We start from the raw sequence: 19,049 nt of genomic DNA on the forward strand, positions 1-19,049 counted from the left end.
GCTTACATAATATTAGTGATATCAACATCATTGAACACCCTCTAAAACGGCATAACATGGATGTGTATTGATGTCCAGAATGCTGTACGAGGCTGATGCAGGTCATATAAGCTTTTTGGAGGAGGTGTTTGAAAATCAGATGCGTTTGCCAGGAGGACAGTGGATCGGCATGTCAGAGGGGTACACAGATGTGGTCAGTGTGTAGTTGTATTGTGACAAAACTGATAAAACTTAAGTTCTTTTTAAGTCCAGTGAAATTATTTGTTTTATTCATGAGGCACAAAGGAATTCTCAGTCAAAGATTATAAAATTTAAAAAAAGTATGTTCTACATTAAAATCAGTTGGCAGGAACTGACCTTTTTGTTCTTTATGTGTCCACTGGGGGGCAGAATGGAGAAAAGGCCGTGCCTAAAGATGAGATCGAGTGTCCCCCCGGTTGGGTGTGGGAGGATATTGAGTGGAGCGAGGATCTGAAGCGTGCAGTGGATGATCAAGGCATGGAAACTTTGAGACGCCTTATGCCACTGCTATTCATCATTCTGTATACCTATCTCTAGAACTACAATAAATCTGCTTTTACCTGTAGGGTGGGAATATGGAATAACCCTCCCGCCGGACCGCCGGCCGAAGTCCTGGGTTCCATCTGAGAAGATGTACCACACCAACCGCCGGAGACGTTGGATCCGACTCCGCCGTAGAGATATGCAGAAAATGGAGGCGCTTAGAAAAGTACATCATCAGTCATTAGCGAAGTGTTGCCGCTCGGTTTATTTTCAGTCAAAGATGTAACAAAGTTTCACATTGAGAGCAACTTATAAACAAAAGAGGAATCTTGGCCCAAGCTTCATTTTGTTCCCTTTGAATTCTGGGGGATTCTGGTAAAGCTCAGGGTGGCGTGACATAAAGAGCTCTGTGTAGTCTCAGGAGGTCATCCCCTGTCCCTGAACACATCTGGTGAGAGGCAGATGGAGCTCGAGAGGACACCTAATTAATCATGCCATCTGAGAAAAATCTGAAATCAATCCCACACCTCTAATCCACTTGGCAGGAAAACCTGGGTCCGACTTTAAAGTCCCGCCGCAAATACGTTTAATGTTCATCATCTGTGTGAGGGCGTGTGTAGGGGCATGTGTGTGTCCACTTATCCACATAAGCGAACAAGTTTGGGTAAAACACACTTTGTTAATAAATTAAATTCTGAAAATTACTGTTAAAATTACTGACAGAAGAACATCCACATATTTGTTTTTTAGAGTCACAGAGAATGGCAATGGGCCTCATTCATAAAACACGAACAGAACAAATTTGTGTAAATCTTTCGCAAATCCATTTTTATGTAAATTGTCACATTCAATTAAATGCGACAGTTTACATAAGAATGGATTTATGAACGATTTACACACACATTTGTTCTGCTCGTGTTTCCTGAATGAGGCTCATTGTGTTTACGTTTGGTTCTTTGCAAGAGACAAATAGGCCTGCAAAAAGTGGCTAAAGAATTACAAGGGAAATGTGAGGATTGGGTTCAAAAGGTGGTTTAGATTAATGCCATTTTTTTAATTTATTTTTTTATTTAGACAACTACTAAATAACATAAACCATCTATTAATACACTGCTGTTCAAATGTTTGGGTCAGTAAGAGTTTTTAAAATATTTTTGAAAGTAGTCTCTGTTCTCCTAATTGTAATAATATTTCACAGTATTACAGAAATCTTCAGAAATTATTGTAGCATGCTGACTTCCATTGTTATGTTTTCAACTGATTGTTAACCGTGATGCGTTTTTTCTCCCTCATGATTCTTTGACTACAAAGTTGAAAGAACAGCCTTTATTTAAAACTGAAAACTTTTGTAACATTACAAATGTCTTTACTGTCTCTTTTGAGTAATATAAGACGTACTTGCTTAGAAGTATTAGTTTGTTTAAAAAAAGGTTGTACTGTCCCCAAACTTTTGAATAGTATTGCATATTATTTATGACATAAAATTATTATTAAACTAATGCCATTTGTCTATTCTTCCAGAACTTCTGTAAATTTGCAAATTTGCTTATACTTTTATACCTATTATTAAAAATATGTTCAATTTTAGTTTTGCTTAAAAAGTGTGCTTTTAAAATAAATAAATACATAAAGCCACTTAGATATTTTATTTAATGCAGTATTTTATATTGTTAAAGTGTCCAAAGTACTTTTTGGGGTTATGATTTTAGGAGTTGTCCTCATGGTGGCAGTCTTTAAGCACAGATTTATAAACGCTTCTCTTGTGGTACCTCCTGTCTTTCTACTCTATTAGATAACTTTAATTCCTCACTAATCCTTTCCTCACTAATCTAAAGATCCTCGTGTCTGCTTTTTGTCTTTTTTAATGTTTATTGCACTGTGCACCACTGGATAGGATCATACATATTATGCAATTTGAGAAAAATACTTTAAATTACATTTAACAATTTAACTTGATTGAATTAGTCTTTTTCTGTGTGTGCTCACTCTTCAACAGCAGCATCCGGACGAGTCGGAGCGCGAGGGCTGGGAATATACCTCTTTATTTGGTTGGAAGTTTCACCTCAAGCAGAAGAAGACGGACTCCTTCCGGCGCAGACGCTGGAGATGTCGCATGGAACCGTTAGAAAAGACGGGGCCGGCGGCCATCTTTGCCTTGGAGGGTTCGCTGGTAATGAGGGTTGACTGTTTGAGTGATGTGGAGCTGGAATTGGGGTGAGATTTAGAAATAGAGACAGTAATGGAAGGAAAGGAAAGTGGTCGGAGAGAATCAAACGACGGCGAGATGCAATTTAGACAAGGCAAAGGCGAGAATGGGTGTGGAGGGCTTTGAGTTTGGACGAATCGGAGGTGCTGAGAGAGACTGGGCAAGCAAAGTGGAATCAGTCTGGTAAAATAAGGGCATCATGGGATATCATTTACAGGGAGACAGAGATGGAGCAGTGAGTGTGAAAGACGGTGTATGCATAAAGCCTAGTTAGTATGCTTATTCTTTTACGTATAGTCTGGTCCATTGGGTCCATTGTTTCAGGTCTATTCCAGGCAGCTTTTGGCATGAGATGTCATGTGGGCTTGGCTGGGTTGAGAACTGAGAGTTGATGAGGGTCTGGAAATGATCCATGGTGCAAGTAAGGCTTTACGGAGGTGAACTAGATGATTCCCTTGCTCTGCTTCCCAGGGCACCTGAAAATTCTGATCCATAGACATCAATTAATCACATCAAATGCTTAATTTAGTCTCAGTATAAATGAGAGAGTCAAATAAGAATGAATCTGAATTTCCACCATTACAAATAAGAGATTTGTTAAGGACGAACTGATTCACTTGAATTAACTCGTATGACATCGGAAATAGAGTGAGCGTTTTGAACTGTGAGAGGCATTATACTTTCTTCCTAAGTTGAATACGGAAGGCGGTCTGGCGGCAGCTAGATATTGTACTTTTTTCCCCCTTTTTTTTACACAAATGCATCGCTTTGCTTCAAGAGGCCCTTAATAACCCCCCAGAGCCGTGTAGATTACTTTTATAATGGATAGATGCACTTTTTGGGGTGAACTATCCCTTTAAGATGATGCTATTGTCCAATTCACTAGAATGAATCACACTTTTTGCCACCTCTATGCAAAAGAGTTGGGAGGATTTCATTAACCACAATGCATCAAACTTTAGTTTTCACTGCCACAAATGAGAGACCGAAAAGCATGTCTGATTATACCACAACTTGCTTAGCACTTAAAGGGGTACTTCAGCGCTGGGAAGATGAATCTGTATTTAAACTGGGTCATCAATGTAGTAGAAATGTGAAATTATTTTTGAATTTGGTGTCTTCTAGACTGAGAAAAGAGAGAAAATGTATTTTTGTCCCATGGGGATGAAAGACTACAATTCCCAGAATGCTTCGCTGCCCTGTGAGGCCATTCCCAACGCCAACAACTTCATTACTGTGACTGAGTTAGAGACACTACAATTAAAAACTGAACGTGTGTGTTCAATATAATGAGTGAGTCACCGCGCCAGTATCACAGCACTGAGCACTAACTGCAGGAGTGATGAGAGCTGAGGTAATCGCGACTACATTCGCGGCATACATTCACAACGCGATTTCAGTCTGGCGCGTTTCAGTTCATGCCTTTGCAAGCTTAACTTTCATAGAAAGGAATTTGAGAAGTTAAAAGACTTACATTGCTCACCATAGCTCCGTTTAAATGATCCTGTCTGCAAGCTGAGCTCTCCCTGCAAGCTGAGTGTAATCTCCCATCCCCCAATGCCGGATTCAAAACATGCGGAAATGGCTCCCTCTGCTGGCTGTAGTCTTTAGCCTCTGGGCAAACATTCCTCCTATGATGCAAAAATCGTCATTTTGCATCATAGGAGGAATTTTTCCTGAAATAAAATGCATAAATCTCTCGTCTCAGGGAGATATGAGAGGGGAAAGCACAATAATTTGAATATTCTCCAGGGTTTCTACTGATACAAAGCCATATGCTAATCGCTGAAGTAACCCTTTAAAGCTGCATGTGTGAACAAAGGGACATTGAAAACAACGATTCACTTTTTGGGTTTGCACTTCACTGCTAGTCGCTGGAATTGGATTCCAAATTCTGTTCTTGTTTTAGAGGGCACTTTGGAGGGTGTGTTTCTTTCCTTTTTTCTCCAAAACCATACAAGGGTATTGGGTTATGTAAATATTGTTAGCCACAAATGACATAGCAGTTTTATTTTGGTTAAGAGACATCATCAGGCATTTTATTCAGAGAAGATCAGGATTTTTGTACGTGTCAAAATTATATTTGTGTGTCTTGGTGTGGTGATAAAATCACTTCATGCCAGTGGTTTGTGGTGCATATACATTTGCCCTTTCCACAACTGACAGCAGTTATCATTAACACATACTCTGTTTATCCTTTTGGTCAGGATATTGTGATATTTGATCCAACATGAATGATTGTCTTGTCTGAATGCCAAAATGTGTGAATCTACTGTTTAGGTTGAAGGAACATAATGTGTCTCACAGTTTGTTTGTTTTTTTATGTCGACAGAGCAGTGTTACTGATGAAAAGAATGACGATAAGACAGTTACAACAACCTTTGGTGTCAACCGCCCAACCATCTCCTGCTTCTTTGATAGTAAGTTACACATGCCAGTTTTTTCATTTAATTAAAATAATAACAGGTTTAAATGATTACTGAAACTATGATGATTACTGTTCTTTTTCTTGATTCTTCAGATGGGACCCTGTATCATTTGCGATGTTACTTGTATCAGGCCAGAGACCTGTTGGCAATGGATAAGGACAGTTTCTCAGGTGAGCATACCACGAATGAGCCAAACATAAATACTACAGGCATATCAATGTTTTTGTAAATCAGGGTTGTGCAAAATTCAAAATTTAATTTAACACAACAGTTTTCTATGTTTAAATATATTTTAAAACGTCTTTGTCACATGATCCTTCAGAAATCATTCTAAAATGCAGATTTTCTGCTCAAGAAACACAATGATACTTTTGTCATTCTATGATGAATAGCAGGTTCAAAAGAACAGCATTCCTATTCTTTAAAAAAAAAATCCTAATGACTACAGAGGCTTTGAAGGCTTTTGAAGGGTAGTACTGGTATACTTTCTATTTACACTAAGTGCAAATAGCGCACTTTGTTGGCAAGCACTACTTACACTATTTCCACCCAGCAATGCCACACAAGATTAAAAAAGATGTGTATGTTATAATGTCTGCAGTGGCGTAGTCAGTAGAGCAAAATAAAAGGTTTTAATGCGATCGACCAAGGTTCAAATCCGCCTTTTGCCGAGCTCGCTCTTCTCACTTTTCCCATCACATATCGGAAAGGCATTTACTTTCAATACAAACAGAACAGTTTCGAAAAGTGGAAATAAACTGCCTAATGACTGTTTAATAGTAGTAAAAGTATGTACTGGGCTAGGTTTAAATGGCGGCATCCATTTTATCATTTTAATAGCATAGTGTCTATTCACACCAAGTGCAAATGTTGTGGCTTGTTGGCAAGTGCTATTGCACTAGCTTTGCTTTCAATGCCTGGCTGTGCTGCACAACATTTAAAAAAACACCTGTAATTTAACATCTTCAGTGGTGCAATCAGTAAAGTGTATGGTTAACGGATCATTGCTCTGATGCGATCAAACAAGGTTCGAATCCGCCTTTTGCAGAGCTTGCTCTTCTCTCTTCTCATAACAAATCACATCGGAAAGGCATTTACTTTGAATAAAAATTTAAATGTTCTTAATGTATATCACTATTGTCACTAAGTGTAAATTGCATGTATCGCTAATAAAATGTTATTTGCACTTAGTGTAAGTAGCCACTGCCATATACTGTATTTTAGCTTGTTTCTTGAAAAAAGAAAAAGGAGAAATTAAGGAGCCAATTCTTCAGCCAAACCATGGTGAAATTCCAAAGTCTTAGAAATCAATAAAAGCTTTGTAGGTTACTCAATCTTGTTGGGTAAAATCGGATCAAAGCTATGGATGTTACCAAGAAATGTATGCAAAGTAATTCATTTTGTAAAGCAGCAGCGTTTTATTTGTTTTATATTTTTTTTATCTATGTGTATTAGACTGTGACCTCTTAGATCCTGAACTTGTGGTTATTTGCATGGATTCTGAGTAATATATTCTTCTGAATGCAGTAATAGCATGACATTCAGACACACAGCAGGCATCGGCGAAATCTGCCTTTTTAAGACATTTACTACAATACCACATGAGAGCACCCTGCCAGCTGTAATGGCATTTTGTTCACGTTAACATACAATAAGATACATATTTCCAGGTCATGTGGTGAGACCAAATGAGGTCAATGATTAGTCCTAATGTGAAGCATATTGAGCCATAGCATAACATGGCAGAATTATGATTTTATGATTTTTCTGTTAAAAAAGGGTCAGTATTGCCTAAAATAATAAGAGAATTTTTATAAATAACACAATCATAGTGAAGTCTTTTGAGACTAAATAGTAGAGGAACCATAACTGAGCTTACGTCAGAGGGTGAAATATTGTGCCTGGCACAGGCTGGGCCGAGGCAGTTTGGGTCAAGTGTAGCCCAGAGAGAAGCGAAACGAAGTAGATTTACAATGGTGTCCATGAGAGAAGATGTTGGCAGCGAAGATGTAAATATGTCATTTGTATCGAGAAGAGGTGCTACATAAAGTAAAACAAATCAAGTCGGAGCTATGGTCTAGTGGCTAGTGCTTGCGCTCTGAAGCAGGTTTGAATCTGGCTCGCAACATATCCCATTACCTTCTTTCTCTCCCTGTCACGTCCAGCTTCTCTGAACTTTAAAAAGTGAAAAGCCCTGAAAAAAATGAAACATTATATGCTGAATTTGTTGCTCTGCTCTGCCGTTTTTCTTTTTGATTTACTGGCGCTAGTTTCTTTTTTGCCAAGCTATTTTTTCATAAGAAATCATCTTCCATGACTTGTGTTCTTGGAAAATATCAAAACAAAGGCACATAAAGCATGTGCACTGCATGGCTTTTTTTTTTATTCAAGATGCACGTGATGTTTTGCCAGGTCAAAGGGGCTTAACTTTGGGATTGTGGTCAGAGTAGCAGAAGTTTATGTGAAGTGTCTAAACACACACATCAGGTGAAACATTCTCTGGTTTTGTAGTTATAGATGTGCGTCTGTCTCCTTTCTAATCTGTATGTTAGCTATTGGTTATAGATTTTTGTAGTGGTTTTCTCTAACTCCTTAGAAAAAGGAAGCTACTCAAAAATTACTACTCCAAAAATCCACACCACCCTTCCACTTGATTGGTTATTCTTTTAATAATTGTAATTTGAAAGAGTTATGCGTAAATGTATTTCAACCACCAATATGTTTAGCGCTCCCGGCTCTGTTTAAGCCATTCCACAGAATTACCCTCATAAATGTGCAGATTCCGTGTGGGCCTTGTTATTACCTTATATTAATATTACCTATTAATAAACATGAAGTGAGTTTTCATTCAAAATGTGAGACTGATTGTTGATGTTGGCAAAAAAAAAAAAACAGTGCCTGAAAAAGTCAAATATAAAAGAGCTTTCTTGGCAAACCCAGAGCAGTATTTCACCCCCTTTAAACCATAGCGAGTGTTGCCATGGTCTAAAGCTCTAAGAAGTTGTGGTAGTGAAATTTTTAACCCAGAGTGCTCCACATCATTAAAATGCAGGCAAAATACGCCTGCTGGTTATCACCCATTAGAGATGTCTGGTATAAATCTCATATGCATGGAAAAACCATAGTCTAAAAATGGGAACAAAGCGGACAAGGATGAAAGAAAAAAGAAAAGAGACTTTAAGGTGGAGAAAGATCTGAAGTATATTGTTTTTTGTTTTTTGCGAAATCCTGGAAATGTAGCTACCCGGGCTATGCGCTTAAGGTTCATTCTGAACCCACAAGCACAGATGAAAAAACATTGAGGATCCTTTTAAAAATACAGGCCTGGTATAAATCAGGCCAGTCTGGCGCTCTGATTACAAATCTACAAATAGTTTTGGGTCAGTCTCCTGATGCAGAAAACCCAGCCTAGATCTTTTACAGGGTTCTGAGCTCTGAGGAAAATGAATAAATCAAGCTCGAGGCAGAAATCACTTGTCCTTGGTGCGCTTGAGAAGGAGTTTGGTAAAGGGAAATGATCGATGGACCACAATATTTATAAAGGAAGGAAAAATGTGGAGCTGCATCAGTGCTTTGGCTACTGGAGGGAGATTAGATGAAATCAGAGGGTTTTGCCAGATGCTATAGGCCCCTCTGTTCTGTCTATCTATCTATCTATCTATCTATCTATCTATCTATCTATCTATCTATCTATCTATCTATCTATCTATCTATCTATCTATCTATCTATCTATCTATCTATCTATCTATCTATCTATCTATCTATCTATCTATCTATCTATCTGTCTGTCTGTCTATCTGTCTGTCTGTCTGTCTGTCTGTCTGTCTGTCTGTCTGTCTGTCTGTCTGTCTGTCTGTCTGTCTGTCTGTCTGTCTGTCTGTCTGTCTGTCTGACGTGTATTTGAATAAGATTTTCGTACAGTTAAACACTGTATAGTATTGATATATGGGAAATAATCTATTGCCAAAATCCTTTCCCTATTTTCTTTGAGCATGTCATTGTTCCCAAGGGTCATGCATCATGTTTGAGTCGTACACGTGGGCAGCCGTCGACATGTCCAGTCCCATAATGCCCTTGGGGAAGACAGTTTATTTACATTTCACTGTAAGCAGGCAGATTAGACACTGCCTGTGTTTATTTCCCATTGGCTCCTGGGTAACAGTGCACGCTCCCCATAGCTTGTTTATCCGTTTGTTTATTTGAGCCACTGTGTTTGTGGGAAGTGGGAAGTTGTGTGTATGTGTGTGCATGTGCGTAACTTGGCTAGTTTATTAAGAGCTGGGAAAAGTGTCTATTTCTCCCTCCCAAGTGAAACTATCCCACTGAGGCTGCTTTACGTCGACTGAAATAATAAACATTGACTGTCCCTCCAATTTCTGGCATTCCTAAGCAGTTGATGTCACTGCATTATTTTTCTACACAAACACATTACCCCAAAACACACACACACACACACATTTGTTTTTGTGACATATGGGGACATTCCATAGGCGTAATGGCTTTTATACTGTACAAACCGTATTTTCTATCCCCCTGCACTGCCCCTACCCCCTAAACCTACCCATCACAGGAAACATTCTGCATTTTTACTTTCTAAAAAAACTCATCCTGTATGATTTATAAGCCTTTTGAAAAGTGGGGACATGGGTAATGTCCTCATATTTCACCCTCTCCTTGTAATACCTATGTCACACCTATGTCATTATACACATTTGTGTCCTCATATGTCACAAAAACATGCTCCCCCCCACACACACTTTTCATTCAAACATACAGTATATATATTTATTTTTTGCTGTTTTCAGTGACACATTGCTGTTCAGTGACAGTTCAGTGACCACAGTTGTCATGCTCCAGAAAGGACAAAAAAAGTAACCCATACGACTCGTGCATTATGTGCCTAGTGTTCTTTAAATCACATTAAAGTTTTGGGTCAAATTCATATTTTGACAAAAGCTCACAAATGTGAAATTTGGGCTTGCATTCAATTGAAATATTTTAAGAAATATCCCAAATGCCTTTGGCAAAAAATAATAATTTGAACCTAACTACATAGAGATTTGGAATGACAATGACATAATTCTTTTTTCCCTTTTTTGGGTGGGTGGGGGGGGGGGGGGTGGACTATCTGTTTAAAATGCTCTCTTAAATACATAAACACTCACACATGCACATGCTTTTGCTAACTCACTTACTTTTCCCCCCTTTCTCTGTCTCACAACCACACATCATCTTTCAGACATTACATAGACCTACTAAAGTTAAAAAATGGTCTCACCCTCCCTTCACCATAACTCAGGGTATCTCTGGTTCTTTTCACTTCCATAATTGATGTTATATTCTTGGCAAAGTCACCCTTATTACAGAACCAAATAAAAACAGAAATACTTGTGTTTATTATGTTTACTGATGCATTGAAAGTCTTGTTCTGAGGAGAACGTACCGAATCACTGCCTCAGTCTTGATGGCAAACAGACTTCAATGAGTTGATGGCTGCACATCTTTCCCAACTCTCGATGCAGTTCTTTCCATTGCATTTATCCATCTACGTGGCAATAACCTCCATCTGACCTGACGAAGCCTTTCTCGTTTCAGTTGACAGTTCAGATCTCGTTTTTGACAGTATACAAATGCACATTACCCATGCTATTCCCTCTCGATGTGAACTTGCAACTCATGCCATACTTCATCACTCTCCACAAAGTGAAAATGCCATGCAATATAGTGACCTTTGATCTTTGACTCTTTGATTAGATCCCTATGCCATTGTGTCCTTCCTGCATCAGAGCCAAAAGACGGTGACTGTTCGGAACACACTCAATCCCACCTGGGACCAGACCCTCATCTTCTATGAAGTGGAAATATTTGGAGACCATAAAGTGACTGAAAGGAGCCCGCCGCACATTGTGGTGGAGTTGTATGATCAGGACACCTATGTGAGTTTTTGTTGAGTTGGTATGTGTTATTTTATAAGCGGGTGTGTTTCATGTCAAATTTGTCTTGAGTAGTCAGACACTTGAAGACTTGAAGTCTGAGGTCTGAAGTCACTTTAAGTCTGGTCCAATTTACAGCTTATTCAGGTTGAGAACTGCCAACTTTGTCAAGCAGAGATTATCTGACCAAAGTTCCTTTATAGAAAACCATATTAAGTCATATTCATAACGCCAAGCAAGTACAGCTCTTATCTACTTAAATGAGAAAACACTGAAATCCATGCAACTGTTTGACAAATGGACGTATAAATAACAAATTATTCAAATCTGACAATGTTGGTATCATAAATTGCACTTCCATGGCAACCAAAACATTCAAGGTCCAAATCAATGTCGTTTCAATGTGCTTTGAAGGGCTTCAGAGGGCTCTCCACTATCCCAGTTGAGGAATAGGGTCTTATCTAGTGAAACCATTGGTCATTTAAAAAATAAAATAAATATGTATATACCCTTTAACCTAAATTGCTCATCTTGGGCTGCTCTGCATCTAGCCAGGAATTGCACGAATTGTCACGCCGGAACGGTCACGCTAGACAAAGGCGGAAATACCGCCCCAAGTGAACGTGCGAGGACTAATACAAACGCCCTTTACCAAAAAAACACTCCATCTTTAACTTCAAAATCATCTGACATTGTTGCTTTACCTTTTTTTTTGTTGCTAAAAGACATTTATATCTTCGCAGCTTTGTAAACACGGGGTGGTACTTCCGCTTACGTCTCGCGTGACCGTTCCGGCGTGATTACGCAATCCGTGGGATGAGCAATTAAGGTTAAAAAGTATATATATTTTACTTTTTTTATTTTTTTAAATGACCGATGGTTTTGCTAGGTAAGACCCTATTCCTTAGCCTAGAAATCTAGACGCACCCTAGCGGCAGCAAATTTAATTTGCCCGCAAGTGTGGTCTAGCAACTCTCAATTCCTATCTGAGCTGTATTCCTCAGAATCTGGACGGCCCAATCACATCGTGTAGATAGGCTATAGAGTCGGCGGGCGGGGCCATAATGACGACGGCCGAGTTGTGTTTGCGTGCTTCTAGTAACACAGTCTTCTAGTAAACACAGAAACTGGCGAACGGCGGCGGTCTTTCGAATCAGCTCTGCCCGCGCCTCCGGAAGACTTGGAGTTAAGCTTTCCTCTGAGAAAAGAACAAAGAGTGGCACTGAAGTCATTCTTAAAAAGGGAAGATGTGTTCGGAGTTTAGCCGACCGGATACGGCGAATGTTTAATCTGTCAACAAGCTCTGCTTCACCGTCGTTGCTCCGGTTGGTGTACCGCTATCCTATCGCGTGCAGAGGGAGTTTGAAAAAAAACGTTTATCCCGCCCCTCGGACTGAGCCCTGTCTATGGTGAGTTTCCAGACCAAACATCTTGATGTGGGTCTGGCTTGTCAGGCTACCTATTCCTCATCTGGGATCGCTCAAAGCCTCTGCATCCCTTCGTTGATGAAACCAGTGTCTAGTTTAAAAGGTTAGTTCAGACAAAAATGAAAATTCTGTCATAAATTACTAACTCTAATGTTGTTTCGACACCTGTAAGTTCATCTTCGGAAAACACAAATGAAGATAGTTTATTTGAAATACGATGGCTCAGACAGGCCTTCATTGACATCAATGTAGATTCCTTTCTCAAGACCCATAAAAGGCACTAAAGACGTTGTTACAAATGTTATTTCGTTTTTTGCGCCCAAAAACTATTCTCATCGCTTCATAAAATGATTGTAGAGGCACTGTAGTGAGATGGGCTTTGTAACAACAGAATGAACAGAGGTCTTATGGGTGTCGAATGACATTAGGGTAAGTAATTAATGACTGAATTTTCATTTTAGTGTGAACTAACCCATTAAGTTTTATAGTATCCATTTATTTAAGTCATAGTATCCGTGTTAACCTGGTCTTTAAACAGAAAATGCTTGACAAGTTATTTGACCTCTGCAGGGTGCTGATGAGTTTATGGGCCGTTGTGTTTGTCAACCTTCAATGGTATCTTCACCTCGCCTTGCCTGGTATCCCATCCAGAAAGCTGGGAAGGCTGCTGGAGAACTTCTCGCTGCCTTCGAACTGATCCGTAGAGATAAAGTAAGAGTTATTTCAATTATTATCATTCATAGTCCTTGTTAACATCAGTTGTGATATTGTAATTGGCATCACTGGCCTTCATTTTCCAATTTTCAATGTTTCATGTGAAGGACACAGTCATGATGCCATTAAAAAGCCATGAAGGTCACCATTTATCATAATTAAAATGACCTTGATGATTCTGTGGGATTCTTTGTGTCCTCTAGACACTTCTAGCACAGCTGTTGTCTGCAGCATCTCTTTTAAAAGAGATGCTTTTGTTATGAGTTTAACCCACAAGTGTTTACATGGCACATATCACTGCTTCTCCAGCACCACAGAGGAAGTTTCGTGGCTCCTTCACCCACGCAGTTGCATTTGTATGCATAGCGTCTGACAACATTTGATTTAAAATTCAAAACCGCTCTCAGTTTTTATAGTGCATCTGTGTACACATAGATGAGTGTTGAAATAATGTATTCATTTATGTTCCTTCTTTCTTTCTTCACAGCCTGCAGTTCATCACATCCCAGGGCAAGAGGTTAGTCATATTTTATTTTTTATTTTTTTAATTATTTGTAATTTTTTTATGTCTTCTATAAAAAAAACATGCACAAACACACACACAGACTTCCTGTTCTCCTTCGAGTCCCCGCTACTCCTTGTTCTCTCAGTCAGGCACGACTGAGTAATTGGATGGAGCTGCTGTAAATGACATAAACATCACTGTATCTGAACTGGTTTCCCTTGCCCTGTCTGTTTGGAGACTGGCACCGCTCTGCAGCTCTCAGTTCAGGCAAAAGGCCCTGTCTGGGCAATGCAGACAGCCAGGAGACTGATTGGAGATGCCAGTGGAGTTTAAGAGTGCCAGAGGCCCCACCCAGTCCAGACCTGACCAGCTGGCATCTGTTAGAGTGGGATAATCACAGGGAAATTGAATTAAAGTGAACCCTTAGAGAACAGTCAAGCCACCCACCCACGCACACACACAAACAAATGCCCACACAATAACACTTTATTTATTTGATTTTTCGTTTGTTTTTCCCCCAGGGGGATATTATACCACCCTCACATATCATGGATGAGGTAAGTGTTGGTAAAGGGCTCTTGTATAGAGTCAAGACTCAAGAATACAGAATGACTCTTGTTTGCAGTTGTCCCAGAGCATCTCTTTCCTGTTCTCTTGTTCATTTTCCCCTCTCTGTTTATTTTGGGCATCTTCAAGCTTGTGCTTCCAGGGTTCCTCTCTGACAGTCAACAGAAATGGGTACAATTCAGCATGCACACACATACTCAAACACATTTTACTGTATTTAGCAGGAACTTTTGACACAAAAAAAACAAAACAACACAGGATGTGGTTCCACCATAGTAAACCAAAAGGATTACAAAAGCCCTTCAGATCTCCATAGCAGCGTCTCTTCAAATGTTAAAACATAAAATGGAAGATAGCTGGAACCAGTATAGTTAGCTCCAAATTGTCATTCCCACTGGTTTTCATTAGGCTGTAGATATGGGGTGTTGAGATCTAGATTGTTTTGGGGGTTTTGTATCCCTGGTGGGTAGATTCCTCCAGAACTCTATGTACTATGTATGCACCTCCTCGATTTTTATGAGGCCTGCCAAGGACAAGATCTTTTGGGAGGTGACTTGGAAATTGAGAGCCCTTTCTGATCTGTCTGTATTCCCAGCTCTCCTAACTACTGGATTCTACTTCATCTGCACAAAGATTTGTATTGTTCTGCAGTGGCATTTCAAAAAGACACAAGTGATGGGCTAATGGTGTAACTAACATGCTGCTATTAGACTGCATAATAGCTGCTCTTCATTATATAGAAACACACTAGGGAATTAAACACACTGGACTAGTACATGTGCTTTGTGTCTCCAATAGCAAATTAAAACATTGGCAGTACATGGGAAATATGGCACTGAAAATAAGGCTTGCACTTTTCCTTTTCCTCTCTACTCCACCTTACTGTCCATGCTTTGCTGGAAATAACTGCATGATATCATTAAGGTCTAGGAATGCAATTATATTAATTATATTGACCAATATTAAACAATTATAATATTTTGTCTAAACAAATTAAAATTAAACACTTTGTTTTAAATGCTACAAGTGAATTTAGGCATCACAGCATTATAATGCACGGTATGAAAAATTCATATACATATGCATATTCAGTTGGGGGGCAAAGTGGGGCAAAAAAATATTTAGTCAGCCACCAATTGTGCAAAAAGTTCTCCCACTTAAAAAGATGAGAGAGGCCTGTAATTTTCATCATAGGTAAACTTCAACTATGAGAATGAGGGGGAAAAAATCCAGAACATCACATTGTCTGATTTTTAAAGAATTTATTTGCAAATTATGGTGGAAAATAAGTATTTTGTCAATATCAAAAGTTCATCTCAATACTTTGTTATATACTCTTTGTTGGCCATGAAGAGGTCAAACGTTTTCTGTAAGTTGCCACAAGGTTTTTACACACTGTTGCTGGTAGTTTGTCTCCATATCTCCATGTAGATCTCCTCTAGAGCAGTGATGTTTTGGGGCTGTCACTGGGCAACACAGATTTTTCAACTCCTTCCAAAGATTTTCAATGGGGTTGAGATCTGAAGACTTCAGGACCTTGAAATGCTTCTTACAAAGCCACTCCTTCGTTGCCTGGGTGTTTGGGATTATTGTTATGCTGAAAGACCCAGCCACATTTCATCTTCAATGCCCTTGCTGATGAAAGGAGGTTTTTACTGAATATCACGATACATGCCCCCATTCATTCTTTCCTTTACATGGATCAGTCGTCCTGGTCCCTTTGCAGAAAAACAGTCCCAATGCGTGATGTTTCCACCCCTATGCTTCACAGTAGGTATGGTGCAACTCAGCATTCTTTCTCCTCCAAATATAACTAGTATAGTTATATTTGGAGTATAGTTATAGTTCAGTTTTTACCAAAAAGTTATATTTTGGTTTCATCTGACCATATACCATTCTCCCTCTTCTGGATTTTCCAAATGCTCTCTAGCAAACTTCATAAAAGGCCCAGACATGTACTGGCTTAAGCAGGGGTACACGTCTGGCACTGCAGGGTTTGAGTCCCCTGGTGGTTACTGTTGGTAGCCTTTGTTTCTTTGGTCCCAGCTCTCTGCAGGTCATTCACTAGGTCCCCCCATGTGGTTCTAGGATTTTTGCTCACCTTTCTTGTGATCATTTTGACCCCAAGGGGTGAGATCTTGCGTGGAGCACCAGATTGAGGGAGATTATCAGTGGTCTTGTATGTCTTCCATTTTCTAATAACTGCTCCCACAGTTAATTTCTTCACACCAAGCTGCTTACCTATTGCAGCTTCAGTCTTCCCAGCCTGGTGCAGGTCTACAATTTTGTTTCTGGTGTCCTTTGACAGCTCTTTGGTCTTGACCATAGTGGAGTTTGGAGTCTGACTGTTTGAGGTATTGGAAAGGTGTCTTTTAACGAGTTCAAACAGGTGCCATTAATACAGGTAATGAGTGGCAGACAGAGGAGCCTCTTAAAGAAGAAGGTACTGGTTTGTGAGAGTTTGTGAGAGTAATTTGCAAATAAATTATTTAAAAATCAGACAATGTGATTTTCTGGATTTATTTTCTCATTCTGTCTCACATAGTTGAAGTGAACCTATGATGAAAATTACAGGCCTTTCTCATCTTTTTAAGTGGGAGAACTTGCACAATTGGTGGCTGACTAAATACATTTTTGCCCCACTGTATTAGTGTTAAAAGATGTTTTTTTTTTTTTTTGAAAATGTAATCTAAATGTATACATTTTTTTGGATAAATAAGCATGCAAAATTAACTGTCCAATACCAGCAAATAAAAAAGCTACAGTATATTGGCCAATGTGTGCAATACAATATTTTGTTCTGCATTCCTGTATCTCAAACAGTAGAGCATGGCACTAGCAACTCCCAAGGAATGCATGGACTGATAAATTGTATACCTTGAATGAAATGCAAGTCACTTAAAAAAAAGTCTATACGCACAATATACATTTCAGTGCAATATATATGTGTACTGGTTAACTTTTAAATACAGTGGCTTTTCCAAAATGTTATGTTTGTGTGTAAAGGCTTGAGCATGTTGAGCACTGAGTTTGTATAACTTTCAGGAAAACTGATAAATTCTCATTTATCAGTTAGATTATCGATGCATTTTTAAAGGCATTCCTATTTTAAAGTCACCATGAAATCAAAACTGACTAGGGGTGACCCCAAATAGTCGAAGATTCGATGCATCGAAATGCAGAGCCGGATTCGACCACAATCCCACAGTCGAATCTTTGTGGGTGTTATGAGCCACAGAGCGCCATTTCAAGGTTTTATATTAAATTTATATTATGTTTCCCTCAAATCGTCAATGCACATACTGATTTCACCCTGTGCTATGTCTGCGCAGTAGAGATCTTGGGACCGGAATCTGCACTGTAGAGAGCAGGAAGTAGAGGCGCAGTATTAAAAGCCCACCCACACTCGCAGATGCAGAACAATTCATTAAGTTGGTTTGAAATAAACAGTTATGGACATGTATAAATTAAATAACTAACTATAACTAAACTTATTTTAAAAAAATTAACACTTGAAATGAAATCATCGTGATAAAAACTGTCTACAATGACAGAAACTAACTTTGGTCACCTGGGGCCGAGGCGCGGAGGATCCAATCGATTCCCAAAAGACAAAATCAAATCAAAATCAAGTCAATATATTTCTTGTTTGAAACACAATTTCACGCAGATATACATCACAATATGGAAGAAAAGACTATCACAACATTTATTTAATGCTGATTTTAATGGTGCTCTTTTAAATGAAGTTTTTAAGCATGGAGAAGTTTTCGGCCATGGGGAATTTAAAGCTTCAGTTCTCCATGGCTGAAGAATATCTCCAAAGGTCCCTTTGCACAGAGTACCATTGTATTCAACAGTAGTGCCATTCATCAAACAATTGCACTGGCTCAATGCAGACCTGGCTAATCATTGTATATGCGTGTGTGGACTGTGAAGTGATCGCTAACTTTGATTGTCATGGAAAGTTATGATGTTTGACTTTTTGTTGCTGCTATTAGTAACCAATTTCTTGTTTGTTTTTACACCCATTTTAAAATTTGGGTGTGTCGTGCACATGCACTTGTAGAGAAGAATGGAACAAAGTTGAGTCCTCTAAATGTACTCTTTGTCTCCTTCAATTATATGAAGATAACGGTTTTTGAATCCCATCTTACCTCAGACTAAATAGTGAACTTGTATAGTGTATACGCATATCAAAACATCATTATCAATGTTGTTGTAGTAATATTTACCTACGATTACATTTTTATTCATATTTTTAATAATCTTTTCTTATACATTTTTTATATATATTTTTTTTCTTTTGTCATTTATATTGGTATTTTATTTAAATATTACTGTTTAGGTTTCATTTATTTTTCATTTAACTTGCATCTTTTGTTTTTTTATTATTATTATTATTATTATTTTAGTGCTTCAACTTTTGAATATTTGTATTTTAAAAAATTCCGGCTTTAGTTAAATTAACATTTTTTGTTAATAGTTTTAGGTTTAGTTAACAATAATAATGATCCTTATAGATTTTTTCCTATTATGCTTTGCCCTTTGTTAGTCAGAGGACTCTGATTTGCCCTATCCACCACCACAGAGGGAACCTAATGTCTACATGGTGCCACAGGGGATAAAACCTGTCCTACAGCGCACTGCTATTGAGGTGGGCCCAAAACATAACCTCAATTATCAATTTAAACAGTTTAAAAGCACTTCTAGCAGATTTGAACCTCACAAAATGCTATTTTCCCTTGATTACTTTAGGCCAT

The 19,049-nt window shown here is 38.7% G+C and overlaps 1 protein-coding gene across 9 annotated transcripts in view; it reads left to right on the forward strand.

Moving 5' to 3' along the window:
* The window catches only part of dysf (dysferlin, limb girdle muscular dystrophy 2B (autosomal recessive)), a 102,363-nt gene that overhangs the window by 37,151 nt on the left and 46,163 nt on the right, over nucleotides 1-19,049 (forward strand). For all 9 annotated transcript variants that reach the window (XM_067443155.1, XM_067443190.1, XM_067443204.1 and 6 more), the window contains 12 exons: nucleotides 79-193; nucleotides 391-496; nucleotides 588-730; nucleotides 2,501-2,674; nucleotides 5,043-5,130; nucleotides 5,232-5,309; nucleotides 10,895-11,076; nucleotides 13,071-13,211; nucleotides 13,702-13,731; nucleotides 14,241-14,276; nucleotides 14,416-14,457; nucleotides 18,842-18,943. In XM_067443155.1, coding sequence (XP_067299256.1) covers nucleotides 79-193; nucleotides 391-496; nucleotides 588-730; nucleotides 2,501-2,674; nucleotides 5,043-5,130; nucleotides 5,232-5,309; nucleotides 10,895-11,076; nucleotides 13,071-13,211; nucleotides 13,702-13,731; nucleotides 14,241-14,276; nucleotides 14,416-14,457; nucleotides 18,842-18,943 — 1,237 coding nt within the window. The remainder of the gene's footprint in view (nucleotides 1-78; nucleotides 194-390; nucleotides 497-587; nucleotides 731-2,500; nucleotides 2,675-5,042; nucleotides 5,131-5,231; nucleotides 5,310-10,894; nucleotides 11,077-13,070; nucleotides 13,212-13,701; nucleotides 13,732-14,240; nucleotides 14,277-14,415; nucleotides 14,458-18,841; nucleotides 18,944-19,049) is intronic.

This window comes from Pseudorasbora parva, chromosome 1 (genome assembly GCF_024679245.1).
Source record: "Pseudorasbora parva isolate DD20220531a chromosome 1, ASM2467924v1, whole genome shotgun sequence".
NCBI classification, from domain to species: domain Eukaryota; kingdom Metazoa; phylum Chordata; class Actinopteri; order Cypriniformes; family Gobionidae; genus Pseudorasbora; species Pseudorasbora parva.